At 37.6% G+C, this 26098-nt stretch overlaps 1 protein-coding gene across 6 annotated transcripts in view; it reads right to left on the bottom strand.

The window, feature by feature from the left end:
- Positions 1-26098, bottom strand: part of LOC137064237 (NACHT and WD repeat domain-containing protein 2) — a 101557-nt gene that overhangs the window by 9035 nt on the left and 66424 nt on the right. For all 6 annotated transcript variants that reach the window (XM_067435686.1, XM_067435796.1, XM_067435872.1 and 3 more), the window contains 2 exons: positions 9866-10069; positions 4400-4550 (listed from right to left, as the gene is read on the bottom strand). In XM_067435686.1, coding sequence (XP_067291787.1) covers positions 4400-4550; positions 9866-10069 — 355 coding nt within the window. The remainder of the gene's footprint in view (positions 1-4399; positions 4551-9865; positions 10070-26098) is intronic.

The following is a 26098-nucleotide window of genomic DNA, read 5'->3' as shown; positions in this document are numbered from 1 at the left end:
TCATATTCCCCCCTACTCCTAAGTAAGAGTAGTGAAGCCCTGCCAATGACTGTTGATGATCTGCCCTGTTAGCAGACACACTGCTGAGTGAGAAGCACAGAGACCGCCATTTCTGTTTACTGCTGTATCAGCTAGCTAGAGTATTGCAATGTCTGCTAAAAAACAAACAAACAAACAAAAAAAACATTACAAATGTTCTGTTGTTGGATGTACTAATGAATATACGAGTCTCTGTAGACTCCTGGCATCCGAGCCACTGAAGACACTATGGTTGAAAAAAGAAATTATTTTTTTTTTAAAGGAAAAGTCCAGAATATAGTCTTTAAATTGCATATTGGATATTGCATATGCCTACATTGTTTTTGCATATCTGTTTTACATATAACTGCATCAACAGCGAGGGTCATTACAACGCTGGATTTGTGAAAAGGTTGTATCTGAATGATGGGTCAATAGCTTCCAGCGCTTCATCCTCTAACTTCATATCCAGAGGCAGAAAGGATGGCACTTCATACTTTGTGAATGTTTGCACATTTCCTTTCTGATTGATCTTTCTAGAATGCTGTACGGCTAACATGGCTAAAGTTACCATAGCCTCTGGCTGTATTCACAGAGACTAGAGCTATGTCGCTCGTTTTATCCCGAAAACGCTCTCACCTGCATCTGTATAATTCATAAATGCCCATTTATTATTATGCATTGTCAGGTGACAGACTTTTTGCACTCCCAAACGAGCACCTATACAACAATGTATAAATGAATACGACATATCTGTGTCCGTTTCAAACATGTAAGGCTGGACTCCTGGCTATTTTTGACATTTAGGCTGAGTCAGTTTTTCCGCCTCTATTTTGTTGTTGATGGATTATCCAAAGCTTGTGCCCTCATCTGGAAGGGGGTGTGGGGAGCAGCAGCTCATTTGCATTTAAAGGACACACAAAAATGGCACGTTTTTTTTTTTGCTCACACCTAAATAGGGGCAAATTTGACAAGCTATAATAAATTATCTGGGGGGTATATTGACCTGAAACTTCACAGACACATTCTGGGGACACCAGAGATTTATATTGCATCTTGTGAAAAGGGGCATAATATGTCATTTATAAGGTGTAGGGAAGAGTCAACAGACGTAATTGCAGAATTTAATTACAGCTGTAATTATATGCAGGTATTTTTAAAAATATATGTACAATGTAAAAACGTGTACACAGTAAGTGCATTTTATTAAATTATAATGAAATCATGGTAAGTGTGTGTAAAAGGCCTACTACAGCAATGTAGTATTTACCTAGATAAAAGGGCAATACTGATATGGCAAGTCATTATCATTATTTATATACACAAAGTGCTTCTAGAAAAACTGGTCAGCATTTGCAAATACACTTAAAAGTATATTAGTACCATTCAAGTACAGTTAGAAACAAAAGCACTAAAGCAAAGTGCACCAACTGTATCTTTTGTCATAATCTCTGAACTAAGTATTTTATAAGATATAATTGTATATACAGTGTATTTCTTAAAGCTACATGTGCATGCATCACTTTTGCTTCTCCATTGTCATTTGAGAAATAAATGAAAATCTACTATGCAAGTTCATTCGCCTAATTTATGGAAATTAGTGTTGTTATAGTTAAAGAAGACATTTACCCCCCCACGTTAAGTTAAAGAAGACATTTACCCACCACGGACATCAGATTGGACATGTTTTTTTTGGGGGGGGGGGGGGGGGGGTTAACACTGTAACACTGTAACAGATAACACTGTCTGTGTGGGTCTTTCCATGGTTTTTTTTAATCTCAAATACCACCCTTGCACTTATTACAGTCAGTTAAAAACGTATGTCTAAAATATGTTATAACTTAAACATTTAATAAATGCATTGTAATAAATGTAATACAAATTAACTTGATCTTTTGTCATTACATGTGGTGTCTAGTTTTACAAAATAAACTGATCAAGACAGTGGCAGTCTGATCTCAAACCTTCTTTATTCTCAGAGAACACTTGCATTTTTTTTCACAGTTGCAGAGGTTTGCAAACCTGCAATGTGATGCCTATTTCAAGTGATGATTTTTTAAATAATGACCCACAAGATGTCATATTTGTCAGATTGGACATCAGAGAGGGCACACGAGCAGTTCAGGGGAAAATTCATTGATGCTCTGAAGTCAGACAGAAGACAAAAGTTTTAATGAAAGTAACCTCTGCGGACTGAGAGCAAATGATTCTTTGTGTTTAAGAAATGCCTTGCTTAGGGGAACCTCTGAATGTGGTTGTTTCATATCTACTGGATGTTAAGATGAAGACTTAACTGTATCAGTGATTGAATTATAAACCCATGCTGCCAGAATGACATAAAAGAGCGAGCAGTAAATCTGTTCTTTCTCCGGGGCCAACCCATGTCTCTGATGTGGGGTATGGTGATGAGACTTAACTGTATCACTGAATATTGGATTAACCTGGATGAATCAAGTTAACCTGATTAGATCTCCTCTTATGCTGGCTAATGCAGGCGAATTTTAATTTAGTCACAATGACTTTCAAGAGCGGGATAAAAATAACATTTACATTCATTATGAGCTTTGAATTCGACTGCTCCCTGAAACCATAAAGCTATAAACTACGACTCTGTTGCATGATTCAGCCTTTTTAATTATACATGTAATTCTACAGACAAACAACCTAAATGCTAAGCATCAAGCACCATTGAAGTGTTCAGAGCAAAACTGTGCCTTTAAAGACTCTCAGATTCCCTTGATGTGGCTGCTGTTGCTTGAAAATTGCTTCAAACATTGTGTCTACACACAAATCACACACACACATACACACACACACACACACACACACACACACACACACACACACACAGACACAGACACACACACACACACACACACACACACACACACACACACACACACACACACACACACACACACACACACACACACACACACACACACACACACACACACACACACACACACACACACACACACACACACACACACACACACACAGTGTCTGTTTCTGAGTAACATACTGCAGTGTTTCATTACGTAATGAATCCACATTTTTGAACAATTCAGATTTCAAAGATCTCGGTCTTCATTCCTGATTTAATCAGCCTGTGCCTTTTCTGCCATGCAAATATTTATTTTGTCATTTGATAGGTAACAGTCAGTGTTTACAATAAATTACATTTTTTGATTACAGAATTTTACAATTGCTAAAACACATTTCTCAATACTTTATTAGTTTGTCACTTTTGTCAAATTTATTTACAGAAAAACAATCTCTCTACTGTTTAGAATTCACTGCAGTATGTTACATGGTCCAACTTTACATTACAGTGCAAAATGATGTATATTTCAATATGGCTTTATATAAATGTAGCAAATTGCTATCTTATATTTATTTTTGTAATATGTTAGCTTTTGAACTGTTTTTATTTGTGTTTAACTGTTTTGTATACATGTGCAAATAATCATGTAGTTCATAGAAAAATAACTGATTTTATTTGAAAGATATAGTCATTCACTGTCAAAAAAAGAGTACAAAATTTTAACTTTTACGGTACAAGAGGCCATCCCTGGGGTGGTACCCTTAAGGGTATATTTTTGTACCTCTAAGTCAGGGGTAGGCAAGTTCAGTCCTAGAGATTTAATGTACTCCAGAGTTTATCTCCAACCCTACTAAGCCACCACAGTATAAATCTCACGGCTCCCAGCATGCATTGCAGCATTAATTATGTCACCATTGTTGAGATTCATATGCTGATTCTTGATATCTATGCTAACACACAGTACACAGCTTTATGTAAATGGATCTTTAAACTACTACGCCCAGTCAGAGCAGCGTAACGTCATCACTATACGTCCTAACGTAGTGACATTGAAATAGCTCAGGTAGATTGTTTTTCAGAGTGACATTAGCAAACCAGTAAATGTTTTGGAAGAGCTTCAACAATTGCCTGTTCCAAACTGTAAGTGTTGACAGTGACAGTAAAGATGACTGATAAACAAGTGTCGAGTATGCATTTGTTTTCCACAACAGAGGCACTAAATCAGCAAGAGGGTATTGGTTTTAAACGAGTGGTAACATTAGGCGCCACGATGAATCAAAACACATTTTGGGCAAAAATACTCATAGAACATGCCGGTTACTGGAGATAATCATATCAATTATCAAGTTGTATTATAGTCATGCTGAGTCTGTGGACCTTCATCTCAATGAAAAATAACCCATTTAAACTGAAGTGCCCCTGGTATGTATATTTACATTCTGTCAATGTTCACACTTATAGAAGTGGCAATGTACTGCAAAGCACATTCCAAACCCATTCAGGCATTTATTAGCTCTGAGCTCGGTCATAACTGTAACAATAAGAAGAGTTTACCCGAGCAGAGAAATTTCTTGGCTTGATCGCTCTTCATGTTCCCCTTCTCCTGCAGCTGTAAAACAGAAGTTCTGAAGATCCTCTTGATTTCCTCTGAGACTGCCCTCCATGCCTTGTCGTTCTTTGATTTTGCTACGGTGCTTGACTCCATCTGTGGGGTAAAAGCACATATGGAGTCATCGAATTATTTAAGGTTCCATTGTTTGGATATTGTCCATTTAAACCAATAAAAAGGAAAACCCACATCATATCCTGTACCAGTTACAATAAAACACAACACTTCTATCATTCCACTAAAAAGTGATAACAAATGCATTAGTACTCTGTTTTTACAGTTTTGGTTTAACTGTAATGCCAGATATAGCTAGCACAGCTAAAGTAGATTTTCTTGGTTTAGCACAAACTGCATTGAGGTTTTTGATTTCTGTCCTGAAGGTGCGGTCACATTTACCGCTGTCCAGCTCATTTTTTGTGCCATTTTTGTGCTTCATACATCGCTACACTATTCGCTACTATATGTTTTTTGGTCTACAAATTTTCACCGAAATGTCACTATTGTGACCACACAGTAATAGTCATTAATATAATATTTTCACTGATCTGTACCAAGCCAAATCAGTTAAACAACATGTGCCCAAAGCTTTTTTATTTACTATTTACGTATTTATAGGCTATTTATATGCCTGCTATAATCAACAGCCAAATAGAGGGAGAGAGAAGGGGAATCACTAGCCTGGATGCCAGCCGTACTTAGCCCCGCCCACAACAATTTTAGGTCGGGCAGTTCGGTCTGGCCTTGCTCCATAGAGGAGTAATTATCCCTGAACAGAAACTGTTCGGACCAATGAACTCATCTGGGCGGGCTTTAGACAATGACGGACAGATGATCAACAGGAACGTAATCATGCACGTCATCAAAGGGGCTTGGATTTTATTTTTTTGAATCCTAAATGGAGAGCTTGTTTGTGTATGCATTCACCTTCACAATTTCTCTCAGAAATGATGATCATGTTGGGTACTCTGTGTATCATTAATTTTTTTTTTTTTTTACAACACCTGCAAAGATCGTGTATTCCAGCCTGATTTCAGCGCGTGTGCAGACAGGGTTGCCAAGTTTTTACAACAAAACCCGCCAACTACAAGCCCTAAACAATAGCTTCTCGGGAGGTTCTCTGGGGGAAAAATGGCATTTGGGGGGTAAAATGTGTGTTATTTTGGCAAGGTTGCCTGCTAAAATTCGCACTCATGGGTCTATATATCACATAATAGTCGTTTCAACCCGCGGACATAGAAAACAACCCGTGGGGGAAAAAACGGGGACTTGGCAACACAGTGCAGTTGAACTATGTTGACATTTGACAATGCGTCACTTCGTTGCTCTGATTGGTTGTAGGTCTATCCAATTGATGTCTTTCCTGGTTCGGTTGAAACACGCCCCATAATCACAGCCCAATGGAGCAGTTTCAGACTCATATTCTGACTAGAATTGAGTATGACCACGTCAGGCTAGGGAATCACCGAATTAAACCTGAAACTGCTGTGCCACAGTTTTGTACTTTATGAATAGCTTTACTAAATAATGACTAATTCAATTCTGGCTTCCGGTATCAGACACTTCCAGTTGTAGCTGCACAAAAACAGTGCTTGATACTGCAAACCAGTATTTGTTGTCATATATCATATTCCTATTCATAAATACATTGGTTTGTAGCACAAATAGCGGTACAGTTTACTGCAAATTCTTCTTCTTCTAGTTATTTACCTAACAGCTAATGAATTTAAAGACAATAGCTCATTTTCACATTGAAAGATGCAGTTGAATTAGAAAAGGATTTTTATTTTATTTTGTGATTTATAAACACTTGCAAAAACTATGGATAGATGATTCAAATTGTACAGCCAAGTATAGTATAACAAGAAAAAACCCCATCGTTTTTTGTTTAGAAATCAAAAAAGTTTCTAATACTTTCATGACCATAGGAACCCGATGTAATGTAACAGGATGTCAACAGTGTTCCAATTTGCCAGAGTTCACCCAACAATACAAATTGCTCTGTCTGCCTGAACAGAGAAAGTGAAAGCAGACACACTGTGTTACTGAAGTAATATTTTGGGAAGTGTTTGTCATGAACCCAGTCACCCACCAGAGAGAGAGAGAGAGAGAGAGAGAGAGAGAGAGAGAGAGAGAGAGAGAGAGAGAGAGAGAGAGAGAGAGAGAGAGAGAGAGAGAGAGAGAGAGAGAGAGAGAGAGAGAGAGAGAGAGAGAGAGAGAGAGAGAGAGAGAGAGAGAGATCAGTGGGTGTTTTTGCTGAGTGCAGGTAGAAACTCAGTCCCTGCTGTTTTTCTCATTTTAGTCCAACAGAGACCCTCAGCTTCTCAGACGCTTTCTCAATTTGCAGCCACTCTGCGTTACAATCTGATTTATACACACACTATATGATCTCTCTCTCACACACTCTCTCTCTCTCTCTCTCTCTCTCTCTCTCTCTCTCTCACTCTCTCTCTCTCTCTCTCTCTCTCTCTCTCTCTCTCTCTCTCTCTCTCTGTGTGTGTGTGTGTGTGCGTGCGTGCGTGTGTGTGCGCACATGACAGAAGGTGAAACAGGAGTATGTCTGGTTAATTTCCGTTCCTGTTTGCCTGTCTCCCCTTTCTTGTTTGTTTCCATGGTTTCTGATTAGTCACACACCTGTTTCTGTTTTTTAGTTAGCTCACTCTGTTTATATATAGCCCTAATTTTCTGTTCATCCTTGTCCATTCTCATTTCAAAGTTGGTGGCATGTATCTTTTTCTCTAGCATTTATCCAGTGCTCCAGTCATTCTGGTATTTTGCTTATATTGTTAAAGGAATACTTCACCGCTTTTTCATTTCATAGCACTTCTGAGAGTAATTCGACTCGACGCAGTAAAAAGTCCCGGCTGAAAAATCCTCCCTCACATCTTACCCTTCCTCTCTCATTTCTACCTCTACGAGAGAGGTATGCATCAACTCGTCTTAGTTAAGGGAATAACATAGTTTAATATGAAAAAGCAGTGAAGTATCCTTTTAAATATAGGGACTGCTGGATTAGATCCTGCCTCTCATTGCTGCAACCAACGTGACCGAAACTGAGTTTGTATGTCTACAAGAAAGGAAGAAAGAGCCCTTGGTAAGGTTTAATGAAAGGCAAACTGAAGGCTAGTAAACTCGGTGAACATTGTTCTCTCCCGAGCCTGCCATTTCTACAGCTCTCCATATAAAACAAAAACAGCACCGGTTAGCCACTGACATTTACAGGATATTTCTGTATGTGCGGGACAGGTCAGGTCCGCTGGAAGCTGAACATAATCCTGGATGTAGCGACTGCCTGCCCTCTCATGTGCCTCAAAAGCAGTGGTGTGTGCTAGACTTCTGAAATAAGGCATTCAAGGCCCTATATCTTTACTGTCAGAAAAAGGGTACATTTCTGTCACCGGGGTGGTACTCTAAGGTACAAAACCAAAAATGTACTAATATGTACCTTTTAGGTACTAATTCGCACTCTTAAAGTACTGATATGTACCTTTTAAGGTACTAATATGTAGCATTTAGGGGTGAGTAAGGTACAAATATGTACCTTTTCACTTTTTTGGTGTTTACATTCATGTTCCAGTGTGTTGTTCATTTGTTTTTTGAAACATAACCACGTTAGGACATGGAGCAAGCATTAGGGGTGTTGACAGACTCGATCTCCTCCATCTGTGTTTGATCATCGCTCTGAATCTGATCTGGATGTAGTCTTTGACAGAAATGTGATTTTCTCAGCTTTTTGTTAAAAATGTTGCTTTTTTTTAATGAAGCGTACCCATCTTCAAGTGTCGATAGAAAAGGAAAGATGCTCTTTCTTCAGATATATTGCATATTCAGATATTTATACAACAAAACATTCCATGGGTCATTACATTTTTGTGAAAATGATCAAAAACCCTGGCGGTGGCATCTTTTTTTTTTTAAATGCTGGCGGGGAAAGAGTTAATGTAACAATTACAGTTGATCCCCTTGTACATTGCAGTTTACCGTAAACTTGGGACAATCCTAAAGCAAACAATACTTTAGCCGGTCTCACTTCAGCAGGTCTTGACCTTCTTTGAACTGTATTCAATAATTAAAGGTCCCGTTCTTCGCGTGTTTTCGAAGCTTTGATTATGTTTACAGTGTGCAATATAACATGAGTTCATGTTTCGCGTGTAAAAAAACACAGTATTTTTCACACAATTTACTTATCTGTACAGCGCTGTTTCCTCTGTCCTAAAAACGGCCTGATGATTTCCTTGTTCTATGAAGTCCCTCCTTCAGAAACACGTAACGAGTTCTGATTGGGCCAGCGCTTCCCATGTTGTGATTGGACAGCAGCTTAGCGCACTTTGCACGGAAGGGTCCCGCCTCTTACCATAACGGGGAGATGCAAGCGCTGAATGCGCGCTCTTCTCCACGTGGGAGAGCAACAAGACCACGCCCCCTTTTTTGCGTGTACTTGTGGGCGGAGGGTTAGTCAACATACGGTTCTAGTGACGTCATTACATCCCTGCACTTCCTGCTGTAGTCCACACCGGCCGTTCGCTGTAGGCTTTGAAAGGGAACTTCTGTTAAATAAAATATCTCGCTTGACATTGAACTTTGAGCTTTATAATTTTACAGGTATTATTTATGCTCTAACAGCAACATTACATACTAACTAAAGTTTGAAAGATGGAATCGCGAAGAACGGGAAGAAATATAAAATATTGTTACAATGTGATCATCAAAAAATAAAACATTATTTGCAAAAATGTTTTGTCAGAAAAGACATTATCTTTTTTAAAAAAATGTTTTCTTTTAAACTTTCCATTCATCAAGGAATGAAAAAAATAAAAATAAATCATTCGATATATATATATATATATATATATATATATATATATATATATATATATATATATATTCATATATATATATATATATATATATATATATATATATATATATATATATATATATATATATATATATATATATATATATATATATATCGAATGATTTCTAAAGGATCATGTGACACTGAAGAGTGGAGTAATGGCTTCTGGAAATTCAGCTTTGCCATCACAGGAATAGATTAAAATTGAAAATATATTAAAATAGGAAACGGTTATTTAAATTGTAATACTATTTGATAATATTACTGTTTTTACTCTATATGTTCAATCTTAGACACCCCCCCCCACCCACACACACACACACACACAAAAGTTTAACTCCATTAACCAAGATATTCAAAGAAAAAAATATTAATCCAAAAAATGTCCTCTCCACTTTAAAGGTTTTTTTCTTCTCTGTTCTTAGCACCAACAGGGATCAGCTATACTTCAATTATAATGAAATAGTTTCTTTGTTCCTAAAAGCTGAAGTCCTAAGAGGTAGCAGAGCATTCTTCAAATACAATTTCTTTTTTTATACATTCCTGCTCTACTTACAGAGTTCTGGTAGTTCTTCAGCATCTCAGCTTTCGGTTTTAGGTAGTAGGCAGGCGGGACCGAGTTCTCATCCCGACAGTACCACTCCTCCAAGATCCGTGTGTCTAGTCCCGCCTCCACTGCCGCATCCAAGATCATCTCAAACTCGGCTGACTCAACCTCTCCTGGGACCCGAATGCTGCCGTACTTCTCTCCAATGAGCCCCTGGGAAAAAGAGAGAGAGAAAAAAAACTGTATTTACACCTCAATCACAATATATCAAAGCAACATTTAAAGCAGGTGTAAAAAAGAGACAGAAAGAAACACAAAGGTTTTCTAACACTGCGCACAACCCAGACTAATGAATTGGGTTGTTTGTTTGTTTTTTGTAACCCCAGGATTATCCCCACTTTTAAATGTGGCTAAATCAAAAGATCAAATTGATAATTTTGAAGAATTGCACTGCTTTTAACACTGGGTTATTACGAATCCTTAAAACTTTTGCGGTTGCATGCCAGTCACAAACTGCATTCTTATTTGCATTTGATTGCATATTATGCAGTGGGTATTGTAAACTAGCCTTACAAATGTGCAAATAAGAATGTTAAACCAGGGTTTAAAATTGAACAGTAAGACATCTTAAATTTCCTGGATTAATTATGAACAGTGTGAAACCAAGGTTCATCATTTCAAATGTGAAAAGCAATACGTTTTAGAGGTGTGCGATATTGACAAAAAAATTATATCTCAATATTATAAAAATATTATAAAAATTATATCTCTGATATTTTCTCGATAATGATAATTAGACGATATTTTGTTGAGTGATCAGATGACCCCTACATTTTATGATATTCTTCCTATTCTGTGTGGTGGTCAGTTCACAACAGTGACAGAAATCATCTTTTCAAAAAAGTTTAAATACATTTTTTCCTTGTATGAGCATTTTTACCTTATAAAATTACATATAGATGATATATATATAAAGATGAATAAACCTAAGTATAGCCTATCTTTTGTGTTAAATTCATGAATTTAATAAAATGTATTAATTTATAAGGTAATTTTATAAGGTAAAAATGCTCATACAAGGAAAAATGTATTTAAACTTTTTTGAAAAGATGATTTCTGTCACTGTTGTATATATATATATATATATATATATATATATATATATATATATATATATATATATATATATATATATATATATATATATATATATATATATATATATATATATATATATATATATCATTGAGTCATTGAGATTCAACCGATTAATTCAAACGACTGATTCATTCAGAAACAAATCATTTGACTATCTATCTTGATCTTTCTTAGTCATTGAATCATTGATTTGTTAGGGGTTAACAGCTTATGACCCAGGACCAGTAGTGAAGAAATGAAGACAGAGTCAGGATTGCAATTAAATAAAAGAAAAATTTACTTAAGAATAGTTTGCAGTTTCAAAAGCAGAAGCCAGCTTCAAGTCTCACAAGGAGTTCGTAGGCCGTGCTCCCTCTCTCACCGTCTCGTTGCCTCGCCCTATCGTACATACAATTGTCCCAAAAGTTATACCGTTTTCAAGGTCTTATCCACGTCATTACTGCGATGTGGATGGTTCTGATTGGCTCAGAGACAATGCACAGTCATGGTAAATTTCCACTCGAGTCAGTTAATCTGATGCACGTTTCCACTGACGTGTCACTTGTTGATGCTTTCACCCCAGAATTAGGCCCGTAGTGACCTTCCAGATCTGGAGCAGGCGCCAGCTTGCCCAGAACAACAAGTCCACCCATCGCTTAGGGTGCCCATTGAACACCATTCTGATCTGTAGCATAGAATATTGCGCAAATACACAGATACACAGTCTCTCCAAGGTTGGAGCTGATTAAGCTCCAGTTCTAACTAGTTCTTACCAAAACATACTGATAACATGTGCTTTCTATAGGAAATATAAAAGGAATAAAACATAATTAAATGAAAGACAAATCCATATTTCATATCCGGAAGCCGGGCTAAGTGAGCAAACGCTGTTACTGCACTCCTGACATGTTAGGGGTGTGTGATACCTCCAAAATCCAAACACATGACCTTGTTGCCAGTGTTTAGTGACACATCACACATCTCTAGGCCAGACCCTCAGTCACTCCTCAGAGACCAAATATAGAAAACAAGAAACTAAAACAAAATCATAACTGGATAGAATCATTATAAAAATACAGGATAAATATTGATTAAAGTTTTGATTATAAAGTTAATTAGGATATAAATATATACAGGTATATTGAAGCGGCAGTGGATTTCAGAATCCCCCCCTTCAGATTCAACTGAATCGTTCAAAAAACTGAATTATTCAGTAAGGAAACAGTAAGGAGTGTGTTTGAACTATTCTCTTTGGCAAAATAGAGTAAAAATGGGCAATATGGTGTCTAAAATAATAAGTCACTTAATATTAAATTATTTTTTAGTAAACTTGTATAAAATTAATATCACATTTGTTATCATGCTGATATCTGGATTCTTCCTGTGATATTTATTAAAAATACATGCACACAATCTCTGTACTCCTTAATGTCAGATCGCACATCGTTAAAATGACAATTACGATATTATCGCAGACAATATATATCGCACACCCCTAGTATGTTTATGTTTTTTTTTAAATAAAACATACAGTAAAAGATATTAGCTTGAGAGCATACCACTGCTAACTTTTCTTTCTCTAGCGAGCTATTTAACTTTGCTTAGCTCTGCGATTGTTGCCTGTGCCACTGAGATTAGTAAGCGAATTACATTTGCCAGTGTCATTATGCGTCCGCAAGCCCATAAGTGCCAGTGGCAGAGCATTCAAATTTTGTTGGATAAGCCAGTAGACTAATGATCCGGTCCTTCTTCAAAAGCATATACTTTCGAGACTCGCGGGAGATGAGAAAGGTGTTGTGGGATATCATGGACTCTGATTAAAGAGGAGTAGCAGGATCGTAGATAAATTATTTGCCTCTGCACATATCTCTTCTGAAATTATAGGTTTCCTACAGGAAAAAAATCTGACATAGATGATTTATGTGACACCAAATTCAGTAATTTGAATGGCTACTGGGGTGAACTTTTAATGCTTTGCTTACATGACCTTTACATCACTGCGCATCTTGCTCTCTAAGTCTCTGTTTCGCTCTTCCTCAGTAATTTTAGCTAATACATTCTCTCTTTTTTGACCCATTCTTTCCAACTCATTGCTAAAGATACATTATACCTGTGAACTTTATAGCTCCAGTGTTTTGAGTGCAGTTCTGAGGAGTATCAAGACTCTGCCAACTAAATTAAGAATGAGGGTAATGAGCCAAAACCCAACTCTCTCGCCTTCTCCCTCTTAATGCCTCTCTTTTAGGCAAAGGAGAAATGATCAACAAAGTCACTTTTCATAAAAAATAGAATACAATTTTGACCCAGTGGAACGTGAGCTTATGAAAGAGTCATAACTCTATTTTTTTAATGCTGAGAAGTCGAGGTGAGGGCCCCGGCCATTCAGCGGTGGTTCAGAGTTGTGGCAGGGGGGACATAATGTCTCCATTCCCTCCATCAGAGAATGAGGGTTACATTAGTAACCAAGATGTTCCCCATCTTTCAGTCACTACAACGTTATGTTGACTGATGAATGGGGTCCCTATGGAAAACACCACACCACTGAACTGTGTTACAAGTGATGGGGATTCAGATGTTGGAAAGCTGTAGAGTGCCCTTTTGGCAATTGCTCCCTTTGAGTCGTAACCTCTAGTGAGATGGAAGGGACAGGGTTTACCAAGGAGAGGGCCGTAGCTGCTGTTCTTTATTAACTTTATTTCATGGGAAGAGTGCTTCAGTTCCATCCAGCCATGACCAGTGTTATTAATGCTGGGGAAGCATACCTAGTCCAATGGAGCGGAACGATACGGAAACCACATCCTACACGTAGGTAGGTACAGGGGGAAATACACATAGTAATGGAGTCTCCCAAAACTTGTATATTTAAGTTCACTTAACTTGGTGCTCACATTCACTGTACTTAAATTGTTAAACGTGCAGTATGCAACTTTTGGCCACTAGGGGTCACTCATTCAAAATAATAACAACTGACGTACTTTGATGACGTCGGGAAAGTGCGTGGGCTCATGGGAGTTGTTGTCATTATTGCCACTGTCAACCAGCGAATCTGGCATCTCCAGCAAAAAACATGTTCACTGACAAGGTAATTGATTGTTATATTACATCTCTATTATTGTTAAGTTTAGTTACGGCTTTTCACTTTATGTAATGTCAATCTAATGAAATAGCAGCAAGCTACCGTTACTTAACAAACTTATCAGTAACGTTAGATAATGTGCGAGACAGAATGTTGTGCGGGCGGTCGCTATGTCAACACTATGTATAAGACAACGCTATGTCGCTCCCCACGTTCATCAATCATTCTAATAAACATTTATTTTGGAACTCAGAGATATATGAATAAGTAGATCATTATTAAATCAATATTATATGTAGCTAGTATTAACATATGATAAAAGTGATGGTCACCTTATATTAATTGACAAAGATAGTGGCATATTACCTTATGAAGCTAACGTTACTTTCTCCAGCTACATATAAAACCAATAATAGCTAGTCCATCTGCGTTTTACACATGACATCATCGTGTCACCAAATATACGGATAGAAATATACTTTTGAATCAGTTTTAAAAAAAATAGCTGTTTCAGTCTCCAAAAACACAGAATCCGCCTGTTTGAAAAGCCGATATAATACAAAATGTATACGTATTCAGCTAAACTCGTCTCAGTGTGGTCAAGATCGCTATGCAATATGCAAACATACAGCATGTTATGATTATATGATTATTATGTTAGCTGAATGTTTACTTAAATGACCTGTTTATTAAAACGCAAGCGAGATCAGCATCTCTCTGCAGTCCGAGCTTGTCACGAAGATTTCGCCATCTTTCAAAGGCTTCTCCAAGGTTTACAGAGTCTCTTGCTTCTTCTACTGTCCCAAAATCTTCTCGGGTCATTTTTTTCACCCTTACGTTTGCGCTTTGTTGAGCTGGCAAAACGTACAGGCAAAGAGTAGTCATGATCCATTATCATACAGACTTTTTTATACGGGGGTTCCCCTTATACTGTCTGTCAGTGTTCCTCTTTGAGTTTGGCGGTTCCGCCGAGTTCCGCAGGAAGCAAGACGCAAACGTGGATATGACGTGAAAGACTGGCGACATAACGGAAATAAAGACACGGTCCGTGTCTTCGAATTAAAATATTAATTTCTCTGGATTTAGAAGTTAATTGGAACTGTCGGGATAATGTAAACACACAACTTTAAAAAATATATAACATAGATATAGTGATCTTTTATATTTTTAATGCTGAAACATTACATATTGTGCCTTTAAGTTCACCAAACTGGGTACACCAGAAGTTCAGTACACCATGCTGTGTACAACAAATCAAAACTTCAAAAAAAGAAAATTTTCTTTGATTCTTACTACTTGATTTTACTTTTGCTGTTTTTGTCCTGATGTTTTTGCTCATAGTTGATCTGTTTATCGGATTTAATTGTTAATCAGAATCGTTCACGCTTGTTGCTATGAGTGAGACGCGTTACGGGTCTGCTGTGAACAATTTTCACTGCTGAAATAGAACAAAAACACTAAATATTGCATCTAAATTTATAAGTGACTTTAAGTGAATGTTATAGTGAGTGTCATTTTCAGTCGTGATGGTATTCAGGAAAACGCTCAAGTGTTGTAATTTCGAGAGGCTGCACGTGCGTCAACAGCGCGACCTTTTTATCATCAGTTCGTTATATATTATTATACCATGGTCTGATTAAATACTCGATTCTGATTGGCTGAAAGGTGTGCAGTAAAACCGTTTAATGCACAGGTAGTTCCAGTCAGTTTGATTACAGTTCGAAATGAATCCGTCACTATAAACACTGGTAACCATAGTAACACAGTTACGCTTGCAAACAGAGTGACAGTGGCAGTATCAACCACAGATATGTATACTTATAACGTTACATATCCATGGAAACATTAAGTGACATGAGACATGATGTGACATACAGAAGCCAATGGCACGTCACTATGCGCAGATATGTACGCATACATGACTATGCGCATATTGGCACATCCGTGGCACATGCGGCCTTCATTGTTATGTCACTGACATTATCGCGACAAACACTGACACGGACATGACACCTGCATGACACCGAGTTGCGATGTCGCTGTGTGTCGTGCGTTTTTTACATTCTATTACGGTCGTGACACCTACACTGACTGACTCGAGCACCTATACTGACGTGACACAAAATCCTAAATAAATAGCCTAATTTTGTTGTATTTTAGATGTCAATAAAACTCATTAAAGTCAGTGATATGTTTTAAAACATGTTATTTGTCTCACGTCTGTATTTGATTGGCATAGCCTACCACTGAATGTTTTGTAATAGCCTACGTCACCCATTCTAGGAAAAACACGAAATAAATTGGGTCACTACGACTACAAATAAGGCATTAACAGTCGTGTCTGTTACTATAAAACTTTATTTTTGCGTGACACGCTGACATTAGCGACATATGAGATCTAGAACCTCAACCCTAATAAACCTGAATAACTCAGACTGACATAAAGAAGAGATCGCCAACGCATCTCTCTCTCTCTCTCTCTCTCTCTCTCTCTCTCTCTCTCTCTCTCTCTCTCTCTCTCTCTCTCTCTCTCTCTCTCTCTCTCTCTCTCTCTCTCTCTCTCTCTCTCTCTCTCTCTCTCTCTCTCTCTCTCTCTCACTCTCTCTGATCTTTCACTTTCAGTTCTCTGTCTCTCTTTTAATAATGAATTTAAATAAATGTGGTAATTTGTTCATATAAAAACATTTCGATGGCTCTACTTTATTTAAAGCGACGGTGTGCTAGAACGAACGAGACGTAACTTAAAAAAACAACCGTCATTTTAACCCGTCTCTTAAAAAAAAACATGGTATAAGTGGGATAATCCACGGCTAGTCATGCATTAAAGGATTTTAATGCACGACCTAGAGGCAATGCCAATCACATGACCTTGCATGGCCAATCACATCAAAGCAAGACCAGAGTGAGCTATTTTATTTAATCATGATTTTGAGTTCATACAACTTGAAATCTTAAGTTTATGTATTTTGTAAGTTAATAAGTTATACTAACTTCTGGACTAAATTAGTAATATTTAGTCAAGATTACTTGATTTGTTTAAGTAAAGATAACAAGTAGGGCAGTGCTACATATGGAAAGGCCAATGCGGTATGTCATGCCTATGCATTAATAGAACTATACAGACACAAAGACAGGGCAGAGCAAATCTGCCCAGGGAAAGACAAATGTTTACCGACTGGGAAATTGTATACCATGGAAGAATTTACGGGGGAATCACAACACATGGGGCATCTAGCCCAGTACAGGGGATGACTGAGCGGGCATGTACTTGAGTACTGGGCCTGGCTTCGAACGCCTCTGCTGCATCTGACTGTCGAAGGTTGTTTGAAGTAAACTAAATCAAGGGTTCGCTAAGTGGGGAACTCAGCTGCAGAGCCAAGAAGGTGCTCATATCTCCTTCTCAGAGTGGGCCGAGTGGGCAGACCTGCTTCAGTGTCTGTGTCCATCTCGGGAATCGGCTGTGTAGCCAGTGCTGTGTGGATGTCATATGCCCCAGAAGCCTCTGAAAATGTTTCCGTGGAACCACTGTTTTGCCCCTGAATATATTCAGAAAGGTTCAGCACACAATTTGTACGTTGGTAAGATGTTACATCATTCTGACCGAATCCAACTCCATACTGAGAAGAGATTACCAGTTGACCCAAAGTCCCAGATGAGGCTGAATCAAGATGTGGAAGTATGCATTCTTCAGGTCGATTGCTGCACACCAATCTTGGGGATGAACATATGTGAGAATGCGTTTCTGGGTCAGAATTTGTAAAGGGTTTCAATGTCAGATCCAAGATCGTCCGTAACCCACCACCTTTCTTGGCTACAAGGTTAAAGTAAAACCCTCTCTTCAGCCTGACTGGAGAGACAGGCTTTATTGCGTTCTTCGTCAACAGGACAGCAATCTGGGGGACGTCTGGCGTACCGCATCTCAGCAAGGTTCAGTCAGAGTTGATGTTTTTGGTCCACCAGAGTGGATATCATCTTGCTGAGGGCCCGTACTGTGACTTTTGTCACCAGAAGGGTAAGGTCAGTCGCCATGCACAATTCCTGCATCAACACCGTCTCAGAACTACCCTCATGAATTCCTTTAAGTGCTTTTTTCTAAAACTCAGAGGCGAGAGCCCATTTGTCAGTCGATAACAATGTTGTGACGGATGAGGAAAGAAAAAAAATATTAAACTTTGTGAAGACATTATTGATTTTATCTGATAGGTGTGAGTGCAAATATCACCTAAATCGCACACATCCTGACTACCAGAATGAAACTGTGAAAAGAAAAAAAGCATGGTATCATCCCGCTCAGACCTGTGCACTGTTCAGCCTCCAGCTATTTCCATCTAAACATGTCAGAAAATGATTTGGTTTTATTGTCAGGCTTCAGACCCACTCTAACTCTGAATCTTTTTGTACATGTAATAAACTATTTATTATTATTTTGGACATCCATTTTTTTGTGAGGATTATCTTCCAACAATCTTAAATCTGGGGTTGTGGAAACTTTCTTATATCATTATAAGATGGCCAAATACAATACTGAAGGACCTTCCAGCTGCTGTCTTTGTCATAGCCTCAGACAATAACAGGAACAGAGAGACTGTGAGAAACTGGTCAAACAAGTGTTCGGGTGTCACTGTGGAGATACCGCGCGCGCGTGTGTGTGTGTGTGTTTGTGTGTGTGTGAGAGATAGAGAGAGAGAGAGAGAGAGAGAGAGAGAGAGAGAGAGAGAGAGAGAGAGAGAGAGAGAGAGAGAGAGAGAGAGAGAGAGAGAGAGAGAGAGAGAGAGCCTATAGGGACCCTATAGTGAAATCTATGTTGACGCTGAGATTGTTTGCTTGTTCTACTTACAGATATACCAGTGTTTTTCCTTAAGCATGGTCAAAGCAAGAGGTTATTTTATGCTTCATGTGTAGCCCCTCAACATCCAGTGCCGCTGCCAGTGGAAGGGATTGCTCTGGACCGTGTGTTGAGACACAATCCCTTGATACTGTGCCACACGTTGACTACATGAACAGGTACTAGAATAAACAGACACTTTGAAGTTGTATTAGGAGTAGAGCATTATTTTTTATCATTCACTCCTTATGTTGTTCTGTGGCTCTGTTGGAGTTCTCTCTTTGTGCTTGTTTCATTCCTTCTGGCTCTTTCTGCCCATCTCTCTCTCTGTCTCGGTCTCTGCTCCAGGCTGTGTGACAGTGAGTTTCAGCTGCTGTCTCTTCTTGCAAGAGCTTTGATGTCTGTCTTACTGCTACTGTTCTGAGAAACCTTAACCTCAGAGCAATGTGGGAAGTGGAGAGTGTGGAAAGTGTCAGGATTAAGTCATTGGTAAGTCATAAGGTATTGTTTAAGATTCTGAACAGTTTCAAAAAGAAAATGTGTTTCAGGGATCTAAATGCAAATGCTCAATGAAATAAATCCCAATAAAAAGACCAAATTGCTCAGATATTTAATGTACACTCTCGTTTAATAGTCTGGGGTCGGTAAGATATTTCAAATGCTCAACAAGGTTGCATTTATTTGATCAAAAATACTGTGAAATATTATTATAATTGAATGGCTTTGCCTTGGATGGCAAAGTTGAATTTTCATCAGTGTCTTCCATTTCCTTCAGAAATAATTGTAATATATGCTTTGGTGTTCAAGAAACATTAATTATTATAAGTCCCTCCTGGATTTTCTGATATTGCAATCACAGAATTGAATGCAAAATCAATAAAACAGTAATTCTGTTTAGTATTTTTTTTTTACTGTGATAATTATTTGATGAATAAAAAGTTAAAATCAGCTTTAATTTAAAATGTAAATCTTTTAACATAATAATCTAACATAATAATGATTTAACATAATTTATTTTTTTACGGTCTCTTTTGACCAATTAAATTCATCCTTGCTAAATAAAAGCCTTGATGACCTCATTTAAACCGTAGTTCATATATTTGAAATAAGGCTAAAAGAATGAACAAATTCCAAATGAATCTGTGTAGATGTCAATGGATTGTTCTTTAAAATCTAATTTCTTTAGTTTAAGTTTCTTTAGTTAAACGCTACCAGTTTTTGCAGCCCTGTAGTCTGTTTCCACATTAATGTTGAGTGTTTCTCTCAATCTCTCTCTCTATTACTTTTCTACCATCTCTGCCTGTCACATTTAAATTAAACAATTCCAATCTGCCTATAGAGACCTTCTCTGGAGACACACCAGCACATGCAACCTAGAACTGTCAGCTGCAAACCCGCTCATATTCGCTCTCTCTCTGTCTGATCAAAGCTTCATTTTGACTCTAAAATGACCCAAATACATGTATCTCCATACAATGGCACTAGACAACATCACTGAACTTCATTCACAGAGGAAATCCCACATACATACAGATCAAACGCTTACAGAGCTCCAAGTGTGTCAGGGTTTACTTGCACTTGTACTCCAAACCATGAGGTCTAAAGGGAACGGGCTTTGAACTCGTGTCTGCTTTGGGCCATCCAAAGGGGTTTAAGGGAGAAGACATTTTTCTCAACTGACCTCTATTCTTTCTATATGATAATGAAGTGCTCTTTGGGAAACGCCAGCAGAGTTTCTAGGAAACTTCTCAATAACTACTGAAAGTGCACAAGTCAGAAAGACTACCCATATGTGTCTTTGGCAAAGGAGATGAGTTTAGCTAATTTTAACTTGACCACTGAGAAAAGTGGCCTGGATTTACTTAAAGATGAAGTGTGATTTTTCAATGTAGCATACTTTCAACTTAATATGTAGCACATACAGCCAAAATAAGCCATTTGAAGGCTGATTTTGGCTAAAAATTAAGTACAATTTTTGTGGCTTTGTAGCAAATTCAACAGAGACTGAATAATTAGACATGACATAGATATGCAATCAACTGAAATTAGAAATGACTTGCTCTCTTAGAGACAAAAACTTTTATAAGTCTATATAAATGAAAATGATATACTGCTGTTCGGTTTAAAATAAACAAACAAACAAACAAACAAACAAACAAACAAACAAACAAACAAACAAACAAAAAAGTAAAAAATAAAATTAAAAAATAAATGCTGTTCTTTTAAACTTTCTATTTATAAAATAATCCAGATTCCCCCCCCCAAATATGACATATGTAAAATGTTTCATTTTTTTGTATAAAAATATTAAGCAGCACAACAAAAATAAAATTATAATGATTTCTGAAGAATCATGTTAAATATAAATTGAAATAGAAAACATTTATTTTATATTATAATAATATTTCAGATTATAATATAATTTACAGATTTTACTGTATTTATGATCACATAAATGCAGCCTTGTTGAGCATAACCATTTAAAAAAATCTTACCTATGTCCCAAACTTTTGAATGATAGTATACATTAAACATTCAAGCAATTTTGGGGATTTTACATGAACCTCTAGTGTCATTATGATTCATTTTATGTGTCATTTTATTCAGTTTATCTGCATTTAGAGTCCAGAGTAAGAACATATATTCAAATAAAAACATTTATTTTAATTATCATAATTTCACAATGATTGACTTTACTGTATTATTGATCACATAAATGCAGCCTTGGTCAACATGAGATAATTCTTTTCCAAAAATATTATTATTAATCTTACTTACCTCAAACTTTTGAATTGTGAATAATGAAATATCCTTTTATATATGAAATTAATTGAACGACCTGCAAAAGGGTATAACAAACTAAACTGCAGCATATATAAAAGTAGCCTACTAAAAATAGAACATGTTGTCATTGAAAACTGTATCAAAACAGTAATTTTGTAAGAAAATGTTGAAAAATATGAAAACTAAATTTTATTAGTACATCATTATTTTATGTGACCAGGAGTGATTTGAATACTGCAGCGGAACCTGGCCGCTAATGCTAATGCAGAAAGGAGAAAGGCTAATAGGGTGAGAGCAGTCTCTGCCCGACATGGATGGAGGTCATACACTTCAAATAATTTCCTATGAGTGAAAGAGACAGAGAGAGAGGGAGAGGTAAGGATGAGAGGAAGAGGACAGAAAGGAGGATTAAGTGAAAGAGTAGACACAAATCAGAATAAAAGGAGAGGTGAAATGAACACTAGAACACTCAATGTAGAGGTGGAGGTGGAGGTGGGAGGCAGATGAAGTGGAAAAGAGAGATGGAGATAGCAACCTCTCGAAAGGGTGAGAGCGAAAGAGAAAAGATGATTGAGAAGACAATTAAAGAGTGGTTAAAGGTGAAAGAGTCAAAAAATACAATGAGAAAGTTTGGTTTGGGAAATAAAGCAGATATCCAAAGATTGCAAGCAAACAAGATTAAAATGTGACGGCATTTGCCGCTCATGTAAAACTTGCTGCCACAATGCAAGAATGGTGGGTACATGGCAAAGCACTGAAATGCAATTGCTAAGGTGTTCTGCTAAGATGTTCTTAGTTTTTAGCATGTATGGTTTGTTTTTAAGCTGTATTCGATTTCTTTCCGAAGGAGAAACGGGGGTTTGTTTATTCAATTTTGAACCCCTTTTCGTAAAAAAATGTAACATTAGTGTAATATCGTCTTGGTTTCTATTGTAATCCCCATTCCCTAATAAAAGGGAATGAAGATATTGTGTCTGAAAAAACAACACTAGGGATTTGGTGAGTGAAATTTGCATGCTCAGCCGCTGCCCGGACATTCGGATATAAAAGAGGGCTGGCGTCCTTCACTCATTCAGGCTTCTGCTAAGGAGCCGAGACAGCATCTCGACCACATCAGCGGCAGTTCAGAGTTGTGGCAAGAGGGACATAACGTCTTCGTTCCTTCGTTTAAATCTGTCTCTTTGACATTGTGTCAAAATACTGTTAGATCCATCTTCATTTTCCTGGAGTTCTTATTCTATTGAAATTAGAGTGGAATATTTGTCTTTTTATTGAGAGGGTGACATTTCGATCTCCCTCTTTGTCATTTCTGAGCTGAATACCTACCCCTAATGTTGCATACCGGGCCTGCACATAGCTAACACCTCTAGATTCCTGCTTAACCCTTAAATGCATACACTGTCGTTAGTGACCCGAGACATCATTCACTACCCTCCTTCTCATTCATTTTTAAAGTTAGACATCAACCTTCTTAGTATTCCTCAATCAATTCATTTTAAACAATATAAAAAGAAAAAAAGATTAGAATTAGAATTGAATGCCTGTTTTTTTTTCCTGTTTTTTTTTGTCAAAATTGTATAGGGTCACCAATGACCCGAGGCGTGTAAGATTGTAAATATATTTTTGATAAATGAGTATAATGTATAATGACAAAATAGGGCGCAATTGACCTTTATTCCTGTGTCTGATATGCAACGATGAAGTGACATTTCACTCATAGTTACCTCTGACAGAAAACAAAACAGTAATAATTACAATCTGCAAAACATGAAATGGCTTAGTGATTTACTGCAGAGAGTACTAAACACACTCAAATATTAGTGTCATTGTCTCTTGATGATGGATGTGGTTAAGAAGCTGTCAGTGATCAAAATATTGATTTTGAAGTCATTGAAAATGAGTTGGAGAATATGAGTAAGATCGCGAATATGAGTCAGATGCTGAATGTACTGGTAAACGAGCTCTGACGAGGACATATGATGATGGTATTAAATATCTGCTCAAACTGAACCCTTCCAAGCTCCAAAAGGTAACAAAATAAGTTTTATTTTATTATTCTGTAATTGTTACTCTAACATCAGGAGTTTTATATCACAACAGGTAGAGGTCTATCCATGTTAAATAGATCCGGGTCGCTAATGACCCGAATATGTAAGAATGTTATGCGAAACATTTATGCATTTAAGCAGTGTTGGGCAAGCTACTTGGAAAATGTAGTGAGCTAAGCTACCAGTTACTCTACATTAAATTAAGCTTCACTACACTGAAGCTACCCCCCTGGGAAATGTAGCAAGCTGTTACTAAATGTTACCATTTAATTTTCTATTGAATCAACTTCATTCCAATCAATGCTATCTCAGTGATCAACAAAATTCAAGCAGATAGACATGCATACGTTTTCAGTTATTCATAAACTGTTCGAAATCAATTTGGCAACAAAAACATGTGATCCATAATATTAACCAGGGTAATATTATGGATATTTTATTAGCGATAGTGTGTGGTAACATGGCAAAAAACAAAACATGTAGCCTATAATTAAGTGTGTGTGTGTGTGTGTGTGTGTGTGTGTGTGGTTTCATTTATTAATTTCAAGAGGTGGCCAGGCTGGACCCTGTTGTTTTTAACAAGAGGTGTTTATTCAAGTGACACAATAGAATCTTTTCAAACTTTGCATTGAAAAGACGGTTTCTTTTTTGTCATTGCACGGTGACATTGCACGGTGCGCTCAGAAACAAATGTCAACTAGATCCTGTCTTTCCGTGCTCACTGCCAAAAGAATACGTTGAAAGTCTTGCGCGTGTATCTGTGCGATGCAGAAAGGAACGTAGAAAGTAAAGTATATCCGTGACTTAGCAGCTGTGTTTTCACTTTGCGCTTGATCTTCAGAAATGTTTGGGAAAATGTAACGCTAGCTTCTGTGGTTGCTACAGCACTACTACTTAGATCAACAAAAGAGCTTCGCTACTGAAAAGCTATTTGATTGAGAAAACAGTGACGCTACCACCATGCTACCAAAAAAATGTAGTTAAGGCAGTAGCTACACTACTTGTAGCGACGCTACTGCCCAACACTGCATTTAAGGGTTAAAGCGATTTGGCAGACAGCCTAAGATGCTTGCCAGTAAACACAGTTTTCACCCGCATGGCGCTAGGTTGCTTTGTCAATTTTAAATTTCTTTTCTCTTTGTAAAAACCTTGGATGGAAATAAATTGAGTATACTTACGTGTTGACTGGATACTAGCTGGCATACCAACATGAAGGGTCTCTATACTAAACTCAACAACTAACTGAACTGCATTCATGAACCATAGCGACTGGGGACAACACATGGCTCACCGTCAGGGAAACTGAATATGAATTATGGAAGAATACACTTATGGCACCACTGTAGGGAGTCAACACTTATGGAGCACCTAACCAAATACGAGGGCCCTCAAAAAACCCACAAGTAATGTGTATGGTAGTGTGTTCCTTCGCCAAACTCACTACAATATACATGCTTAATGATGGAAGCAAATGGTCCAGGAGTTCGCCAACCATGGGAAACTCACATGGATAGAAATGTGCACTTTCAAGTGCACTGCCGAATCAACCTGGTCAATCCCTGCTGCTTTTTTCTCTGTCTACTCCCTCTTCTGTCTCTGAGTTAATCTTGAAATCTAACCCTACATCTTGTGATCTTGACCCTGCTCCTACTACTCTACTGAAACTTTGCCATTCAGTCATTTCTGCACCTATCTCTCATTTCATCAACGCATCTCTTACCGCTGCTTCATTACCTCTATCACTCAAAACTGCAGCTGTTACCCCCTGTTCTCAAGAAACCAAACCTTGATCCCTCAGTTTTATCTAATTATCGTCCTATTTCAAATCTCCCCTTCATAGCCAAATTACTGGAAAGTACTGTTGCAGTCTTTTCTAGTTGAAAATAATCTTTTTGATCCTTTTCAATCAGGTTTTCGCCCTTTGCATAGTACTGAAACTGCTCTAGTTAAGGTACTGAATGATCTGCTTCTCTCTGGTGATTCTGGTTCTCTGTCTATGCTTTTGCTGCTTGACCTTAGCTCTGCCTTCGATACCATCTCCCATCAACAACTCATTTTGCGCCTTTCAGATGTGGGTATTTCTGGTGCTGCTCTTTCCTGGTTCTCCTCCTATCTCTCTGACAGACTGTTCTATGTTTCTCTTCAGAATTTTCACTCACCCACTGTCCCCCTGAAGCAAGGTGTCCCTCCGGGATCTGTTCTTGGGCCATTATTATTTATAATCTATATAATACCTCTTGGTGAGATTCTACGCCGTCATGGTTTTAACTATCATTTTTATGCTGACGACATTCAATTATATACCACCTGTACATCCACTTTATCTTTCACAACTGACAAAATCTCTGCTTGTGTACATGAAATAAAAGATT

Source organism: Pseudorasbora parva, chromosome 1, assembly GCF_024679245.1.
Source record: "Pseudorasbora parva isolate DD20220531a chromosome 1, ASM2467924v1, whole genome shotgun sequence".
In the NCBI taxonomy this organism is placed as follows: Eukaryota; Metazoa; Chordata; class Actinopteri; order Cypriniformes; family Gobionidae; genus Pseudorasbora; species Pseudorasbora parva.
Note: the sequence above shows the minus strand (reverse complement) of the source record. Positions and strands in the feature narration are given on the sequence as shown.